Source organism: Pantherophis guttatus, chromosome 3 (genome assembly GCF_059756535.1).
Source record: "Pantherophis guttatus breed Tessera chromosome 3, ASM5975653v1, whole genome shotgun sequence".
NCBI lineage: Eukaryota > Metazoa > Chordata > Lepidosauria > Squamata > Colubridae > Pantherophis > Pantherophis guttatus.
In genome coordinates this window covers 155,598,938-155,608,057 of record NC_142065.1, presented here as the reverse complement: position 1 = coordinate 155,608,057, position 9,120 = coordinate 155,598,938, and the positions used below count along the sequence as shown (strand labels likewise).

At 39.0% G+C, this 9,120-nt stretch overlaps 1 protein-coding gene across 4 annotated transcripts in view; it reads right to left on the bottom strand.

Annotated features, from left to right (window-relative positions):
• Positions 1 to 3,691: 3,691 nt before the first annotated feature.
• Positions 3,692 to 9,120, bottom strand: part of ZNF516 (zinc finger protein 516) — a 133,893-nt gene continuing 128,464 nt past the window's right edge. For 3 of the 4 annotated variants that reach the window (XM_034429336.3, XM_034429334.3, XM_087890387.1), the window contains one exon: positions 3,692 to 6,875. In XM_034429336.3, the coding sequence (XP_034285227.2) occupies positions 6,816 to 6,875 (60 nt within the window). In that variant the 3' untranslated portion in view covers positions 3,692 to 6,815. The remainder of the gene's footprint in view (positions 6,876 to 9,120) is intronic. The other variant, XM_087890388.1, reaches the window with a different exon arrangement.

Sequence of the window (9,120 nt, the reverse complement as noted above, 5' to 3'; positions counted from 1 at the left end):
AGCATTCTTATAGTTGAAACTATTTGCTTTTGGAATATTATGACTGACTTTGTACATTCATTGCAATACCCATTCATGATATATAGGAAGGTATAATTCTGTAACTTTTTTTTTTGCAATCAGAGTCCAGTAAAGCTACCAGTTAAAAGGCTGGTTAGAGTCAAGCTCCACTCCTGGTGACTTCATAGAAATATCCATGTGGTTTATTTGCAGGCAACACAGAAGCAATTTGGCATGGCTTTTTCTCGGATTTTATTTTTTAATCGTCCTCGTCTAACCTACTACATCAGGATTTCTTCAAGATATCTCTATACGAATCAGATCTGATCTGGCTTAAGCTTTTTTTTGGAGATCAGCCAATAAGCTGGCATCTCTAAAACTACATTTCCCCCTATATACTCCCCATTAAGTTTGTACAAGCCACTGCTTCTCTGGAGAATTGCTTCTAAGGAGCAAAGAATTACACGTATAGCAGTGGTGGGTTGCTCCCGGTTCAGTCCGGTTCTTGTGAACAGGTAGTAACGGTGGCAGGAGGCTCCGCCCACCCACCCGGACATCATCACGAATGATCTGCGCATGCACAGAAGCTCCTACATGCATGCGCTCCCATTGCGAACCAGTAGTGGAGGTAAGTAGAACCCAGCCCTGACCTAGAGATATTTCACTTTGGGGCTGCCAATCGAAGTAATTGCTTTGACATGGCTCCTCTACATCAAACCTTTGGTAAGGAGCAAGATATGCTCTGTGGAGTATTCTTGAAAAAAAAAAATCCTTCAATGAAATGCTTTGTGTAGCTGTGTTCTCAATCCGGTGTTTGTTCATCTCTTCAAAACATTATTAATTTTTCTATTTCCCATTTATACTTAATAAATTAATTCTGTCAGCAAATGATCTGGCCCAACCTGATACCATCTAAATGTGTTAACTTTCTGCTTTCTGCATTCCCAACATGTGATTTTCAGTATAGATGAACATTTTGGGAACCCAGAAAACCAGAAACCATTAAGTTGAGAGAGGATGTGCTAAGTTTTCATGGTTCCAGTTTGATATGGAATTGCATCTAGCCTGGATTTGAAACTTGGTTAGAGCACTCAAGTGTACCTTTGCTGTGGCTTCTCATCTATAGTAGCATTTGGACCGACCTGTAAATATTCCTTACTAGGAATACACTTGTAATCTCTTACTGCAGATTTGATCAAACAATGCTGACTTTCAGTAAGTTGGCATCTTATAGCTTTTTTTTCTTTTACATTGACCTTTTAATTTCCCCATTTTTCATAATTATATTAGTGAATGGCTGAGTACTGTACATGGGAGGTACAGTAGGCTTGGATCTAAGACTATTTCTGAATAAATGTAACAGATCTCCTACCAAACCTTACCAAACTTATTTCTAGAAGATAGCAATAGCACTTAGACTTATATACTGCTTCACAATATTTTACAGCCCTTCGTAAGCGGTTTATAGTCAGCATGTTTCCTCCAACAATCTGGGTCCTCATTTTACCAACCGCAGAAGAATGGAAGGCCAAGTCAACCTTGAGTCGGTGAGAATCAAACTACTGGCAGTTGGCAGAATTAGTCTGCAATACTAAATTCTAATCTCTGTGCCACCACAGCTCCTTACTAGATAACTAGTACATAGTAGATAACTAGTAGATATTTTAGTGTAATGGGCTTGTATGTAATTGTTTTTAACAGCCTACCTATTGTAACATAAAAATATTGAATCTCTCACATGAAAAGCCATCTTAAGCGAAATTCCTTTGCTCATGCTGGTTTAGATGGCTTGCAGCTGGTGTAATCAATCCACAATTTAGTAGCGTTTTACTGCAGGGATTCCCAAACTTTGTCATTTTAATGCCCTGTGAAATTCCCCGTGAATCCCTCTCCCACCCCCCAAGAATAAACATCAGAAGGAATCCTGACAGAACTTCCGCTCCAATGATCCAGCCACTCACCATAGCTCCTGAAATCTCCCAATTTACTTCAAACAGACTTGCATACCTAAAGCTCAAAACTCAACCCTGGGTTTGGGCTTTATTTCAACAACTTCTGCACTCACCAGAGTTCCTGAAATCACCCCAATTTATTTCAAAATGCTGCCCAAGTTGATCCAGGCAGGAGTGGAACATATCTTCTTGCCTAGCCTCAGTCTATCTTTCAAAGTGGTTCTTCGCCTGAGGGCATTATGCTGTTTTAGTGGTTTAACTAGTAGGCCTTATGGATGAGAAGTACCAGGACTCAGCACGGCACCATCAGGAAAAGACACTCAGGTTGAAACTAGGCACGGATGTCTTGATCCTCACCAAGTCCCCTTGAATTGGGGGTATTGCAAGAGCTCCTGAGGAGAACTTGGGGATTTGGATTCTGTGGGCAGCCTGATCCAGCACCTGGTAAATATTGGCCAAATCCAGCTCTGGAAGAAGCAAGTTTTATTCACAATCTCATGGAGGCCACAACCCAGTGCTAGAACTCATTTTACTGAATGTCTTTCCTTAAAAAAAAAAAAAAAAGCATAGTAGACTTATTTTTTTATTTTCCCATACTAGGTATCATACTTCATACTAGGTTTGTGTTTTGAAATTTATCCAGAGGTAGTAATAAATACCTACCACTGAAATCGGGCAAGAAAAAGTCATGATAAAAATACACTATTTGTGGTAGTAGATTTAAGAACAGAGAATTAACTGGAGTGATTTAGTAGAAAATGTATGATCTGTATTCATTGATTCAAACAAAACTTTGTATGAAGGTGAATCTAGTGCATTAGTTTAGGATATCCCTTCATGCATTTTGGGAGTATAATTTATAGAATTTAATCTGGCTTTTGAAATAGGAAGTATATTTTATTTTGGGCAACACATTTGTGTTTTGGATTGGAATGAGCATTAATTTAATAAAAAGTGAATTACATCACAAAAACTAGTCTTTTTCTATGGGAGAATGCTGCTTGAAAAAAAAGATTTTAATTTTTTTTTTTTTAGTAAAAAATGAGTATTGACAAAAAAAAAAATTTTTTTTTTAAATCTTTGCTATTTGAAAAAATATATTTATGGATGTTCTCTCACGGTTGAATCTTACACATCGTTCAAACTTTCCCTCTCCCCAAATTGGAGTAATATCTGCCTGCAGTTTGGCTGCATAAATATTTCTCCATATCCTTTCTAGATTCAATAAAATGTTAATATTTACTATTTTTTATTAGAATACAAAAACTACTGTAGTTCGGTTACATAACGGTTTAAAAGCTTGGTTCAGCTTTCTCACTTCCTTTACTAAATCATTTTTACAGTTATATTTCCTCTGGGAAACTGATCCATCTTCCTTTTCACGTATGGTAAACTCATGTCACCATGAACAGAGGGCACCGGACAGCAATATATATATATCTTGCTGTCCGGTATATGTATTTCCATATATATATATATATGGAAATATGCTCTGGGGTGGTTACAAAACTAAAAACTAAATCTGCAAAGGTGTATTTTTCCCCCCAGTAACACAATTGCGATAGAAACATTCTCAGGAATATAGAAATGAGAACAAATGTAGCAGTTTTGAAAGATGACATTATTCCATTTCACATAGGGACAAGAAAGGAGGAAGATTCATATGGCTGAGACGCCTGTTTCTGTATTGGAAAAGCAAAATGAAAGGAGAAACGGAGAGCAATGTCTGAGACGCCATCTGCACTGCTCATTATGGAACCTTTATTGTCTAAGGTACATTAGACTGAAACACTGTAGAAAACCTGTTAAGGAAAAGAAACAGATTGACAGAGGTAGCAGAGTCGCTGTAACAGTCAGAAGATGGCTTACAAAAATGTGTCATGCTACAAAATTATCATGTTTCCTCTTCCACCCCCCCCAAAAAAGGCTACTTTAAACCCAAATAGCTAAATAAATAAGGAGCACAAATCATACTAAACACTAGGATCTAACTGAATTAACAAATTGATACAATATGGATGAGAAACGAGGAAATTACAAAGCTTGGAATTCACACGTAATATGGTGGTCTTTAATGACAGCTCCCCTTCTCCCTCCCCATTTCTTGTTTAATTAAGTGAAAATCTCATTTCTGTGCTATACACAGCATATAATTATTTAAACTGATTTCCCCTGCTGTTGTTCTTCGTGAAGCTAAATGATGATTGTAAACTTTGCTGATTAGTACCCTAGTAATGGCAATGACAGCCCTTTCCTCTTTGTGTGTCAGACAATCTTCAGGAAAAGCTCTGAAACTCTAAATAATAACTAAGATCCTTCTAGATCAGCTTGCAAAGACAAAAAAAAAATATTAAAAATAAAGAATTAATGAAATCAAAGACACCACTCACCAAACATGATTCAAAAATAAAATACACACACAAATCAAGCAAGAAAAATTGTGATAGTTGTATGGGGGCACTCAAATAATGGGGGGGGTGGATAAGCAGAAATTTGGACAAAGAAATTATCTGCAGGCATTCCTGAATCCTCACCTGTTTACTTAAAATAAAGAAAAATAAGTGCTTGAAGAAGGAAAATGTAGCACTTGATTATGGATCCCTAATTGTCAATCAGTTAGGGATATTTTGGTGTCATGTGATTCATAAAAATAGATGATTTGAAGGAAATGAGGATGAAGTGGGATGCAGGAGACAGAAAAAGGGAGGTCTGGAATATGTCTGTGTGAATTTCTGCAAGGTAACTTCAAAACAGATTAATCAGTTACACAACATCTGCACAGACATTTTATACTAATCCAGGGTTACAGCTGGTTTACAGCTGGTGCAGAAGTATGAGGAATAAAATAAAATTAAAAATTCCAAACTGGCAAATTATATACGAATATTACAACTGCATTATAGTTAACAGCAAAGCAAGAACAGTCAAGTAACTTGCAACAAGTAGAATCCCAATTCAAATATAGACAACACAAAATCAGAACAGGAAAAAAAATACATATTAAAAAAATCTTTTGAGTAACCCCATCTTCTAGAAAAAAAAAGCACTATCCCATTATTGTAGAAGTAAACGGTTGCTCTCCATCAGTATTAAAAGATTAGTGCTATTTCTGTACATGTAAAATTATTGCTTTTTTGAAAAATATAATTAGCATGCTAGTTTTCTTTAAAAATCCATTTCCTGCCTTTACAAAAATGTTACAATTAAAAAAAAACTAGTAAAGCTTTTTTTTTTTTTTTTGCAAAAGAAAAACATTCACAAATATTTTCAAGGCAGCATTTTTTTTTCTTGATGATGATAATGATGATGCATAAAATTGTTTATGTGCAAAATCTGAAACTCTGAATTATTACCATCACACAGTGTCATAGCAAGAGAAGGAAAAAGTACATGTGGGATATACTTTTGAACAAGACAGACCCTGTGTGAACAACCTGCTGCTTCTTCCCTCTTACCTTTAAAAACTTGCATTTTAAAATGTTACTGTAGAAGAGGTATATAAAGCGCCTTTTCTCCCCCCGTTACTCCAGTGACTACCGTGCCGAATCACCCTCTGCCACCAAACTTGCTGAGTTTGCACTTCCCAGAATTCCAAGCCATCACGGCCAACAGCCATGCTTGCTAGAACCTTCTGGGAAATTCCAGCTCATGTAGAAAACACTAGATTAGGGAAGCTTGCCATCACAAAACAAGATATATCCCTCCCCCCCCAAAACATTAGGATCCATGAAAGGAACTTGGTCTTGCTGCACAGAAATGCAGTCATCTCCAGTATCATAAAACCAGAGGTATGCCTAAACATCTGCTTTTAAAATGTATTATTATAAGTGTATCAATCAGCAGCTTTAAAAAGCTGGGGTGTTTCCCCCCCCCCTTTTAATCTAATTTTTAAAAGCATGCATACTTCCTTTGTGACAGATCGTGGAAAACTGCATTTTAAAAGAAAGAAAAAGCAGATTAAACAAACAGGAAGACCCTGAGAGGGGGAGCACAAAAAAAAAAAAAAAAACCCACAGAAGCCTTTTTTTTTCTTTTTCTTCTTAGTGTTCGACCAGCTGTTTTGTTTGTTTTTTCTTCTTGCCAAAGTGAGAAGAGAAGCATTTCTTAAGAAGTGTTTTCAATTTCCATATTCACGTACTATTAATGGTGTGCAGTCAAGGATCAGCCCACTGGAAATGGAAGTGGTCCCCAAACTATCATGAAACAACCTCACTGCAGAATGATGGTCTCTCCCTTTTGTCCCTTCTGTCCTTCATCAAGTTTGGCTTATACAGCACTGAACGACTCCTTCCTTCCTTCCTTTTTCTTCTTCTTTTTTTTTAAAGTTGCATTTCGGGCGTGACAGTTGCTTAATCACTCCTTCCCGCATTCCCAAATCCACCCTGGATGTGTGTTTCCTTTAAATAAAAAATAAAACTTCAAACCCACCACGAGGGAAGTGCCGGTTGCAGTGCCATCCTCCAAATATATGACGTTTAATTTTTTCCAGTGTCTAAAAAAAATGTTATCTTGATTAATATATATGCTTTGCACTACCCCAAAGCTTGCCAGCTCTTCTGTTTATTACAAAGGAAATAAGAAACTGTGGGGACTGATTACTATGTCAATTTGTATATATCTTGGGTAGGTTCTTCATTTATTTTAAAATGATTAACAGTTCAGAGACATCACTCTTCTAGCAAAGCACGGAGCCTGAGTCTCGCTATAACACAGTTGCTCCAGGGACTGGAGAGATTGTAAAGATGTTTTCCAGCTGGCCTTCTAAAGGGTTGATGGAGTAATTATTTGGAGGTGATGGGAACCGTAGGTCAGGGTATTGGCTGTTGTCAAAGGGGACCCGGTGTACACACTGGACATGTGTTTTTAGGTTCCCTTTCTGAGAGGCACTGTACGGACAATATCTGCATTGGAATGGTCTCTCACCTAAATGGGAAAAAAAGGAGAAGAAGAAGAAGCAAAACACATTGTTATTCTTATTTTCCGTAATCGCAGCTGCTTCCCCTGCTTTGCGCACTAAAGCAGTTGAGCAATTTAATAATTTATAATGGCCCTAGCTACCTTTTTTTATGAGCATTACAAATATTACTGTGACCTAATCCATTAAAATGAATTATTTTTAATCACCTCTGATGAAAGCAATACCCCATCATGCTCCTATAAACTCCATGCTATATTAGAATAGCAAATAATAAGAGACTGAAGGAGTACTTGAGGAAAGGTTAACAATGGCCAGAAGAAGGATAAAAGGCTAGAAAGAAGAGCAGGGAGCCAAATGTTATAGTATCTGAGGGGATTTGTGATTGAATGATATGACGTTTCCTAAATTAATTTGGGTAACAAGTATGGATTAAAGCTCATGGATGCTCCATGGTGACTCATACTAAAGAGAGGCAACCTGCTGGTTTCATTGCCCATAATCACAAGGATAGAAAGAAACAGACACGGAGCCTAAAAGTGAACAAACTTCTGTTTTCATTAAATCATCACTCTGGCTTCCCCAAGTGGCAAATTGCAGGTAAATTAGAACTTGAATTATTACCAGAACTGAGCTCTACATTTCTGTTGTTAAGAGACAGAGGTTAAGTGAGTTTTGTTCCATTTTGCAACCTTTCTTGCCACAATTGTTAAGTGAATCATTTAAGTTATTAAATTAGGAACACGGTTGTTAAGCGACACTGGCTTCCCCATTGACTTTGCTTGTCAGAAGGTCACAAAAGGTGATCACATGACCCCGGGACACAGCAACTGTCATAAATATGAGTCAATGGCCAAGAGTCTGAATTTTGAGCATGGGGATGCTGCAATGGTCATAAGTGTGAAAAATGGTTGTAAGTCACTTTTTTCAGTGCTGTTGTAACTTCGAACTATTTTAAATTGAGGACTACCTGTATACAACTAGCTGTGACTCTAGGGAAGCATCACATAGGATAATTCTGGAATAAAGTTACTTTTTTTTTGTACTGGGACACAATTGGACCACCATGTCTTTGGCTTAAATAAGTACTATTACTAAAGAGGAATATGTCAGTAATTTTTAATAACATGAAATGTAAGCAGTCAATTTAATGACATGTTGTCTTTATTTTATGAATAGAAGTAAGCCTCTTTATGTGTAGAAAAAGTTCTGTGATTGTTGAAATACACTTCAGGGATGCTGTTCTCTGCACATTCCCTTAAACCTCAGTAGGCTTGACAGCTGCTATAAACCAAAATGGAATGGACGTTGTCTTACCTGAACGTCCCTTTTCTGGGCGCTGCGTACACTATCCATGCATGGGTTAATCCTTCAGTGCTTGGCAACAGCTGAGTGAAAACAAAAGGCTTTTGTTCCCCTTTCCGGCTCCCAAGCCACGCCTCTGGTCCCATGATCCCCCAGTCTGAACGAAGGCGCAGCAGAAAGGAATCCATACTATAGGTAACTTATAACTCAACTTTATTAACTCAAATCAGCTTAAGGAAAGAAGGTAAATTCAGCCATAACGGTGGCAGGCAGCCCTAACGGGCGGGATATGGATAGTGTACGCAGCGCCCAGAAAAGGGACGTTCAGGTAAGACAACGTCCATTTTCCTGTGCGCTGCTCCCACTATCCATGCATGGGATATACCCAAGCTTAAACTCCCTGGGTGGGGAGCTGACTGCCTCCAGAGTCCTCTTCTGTCAGTACTTTCTGCAGGACTTTGCGGCCAAAGGATGCCTCCGCCGAGTTGTACTCATCAATCTTGTAGTGGCGGATGAACGGTGTGAGGGACGACCACGTCGCCGCTCTGCAGATGTCCACGATCGAGGCTTGGGTGGACCAGGCCGCCGTGGTGGCTGCACTGCGCGTCGAGTGCGGTAGGATCTTGTCGGGAGTCGCTATGGCATTCAGGTCATATGCCAGGGCGATGCAGGCCTTGATCCATCTGCCGACTGTGGCTGCTGATATCTTCTGACCCATGGACTTCGGGTTGAAGGCAACCAGGAGTCCCTCTGTACGGCGGAAAGGAGCGGTCCGTCGGATGTAAGTACGGATGGCACGTCGCACATCTAGGGTATGCCACTTCTCCTCTCTGGGGTCACGAGGTGAAGGGCAGAAGTCCGGTAGTATGAGCTCCTGGGCTCGGTGGAACCATGAGTTGACCTTCGGGATAAATGCCGGATCCAGGCGCAGGGTCACCGCGGATTCGT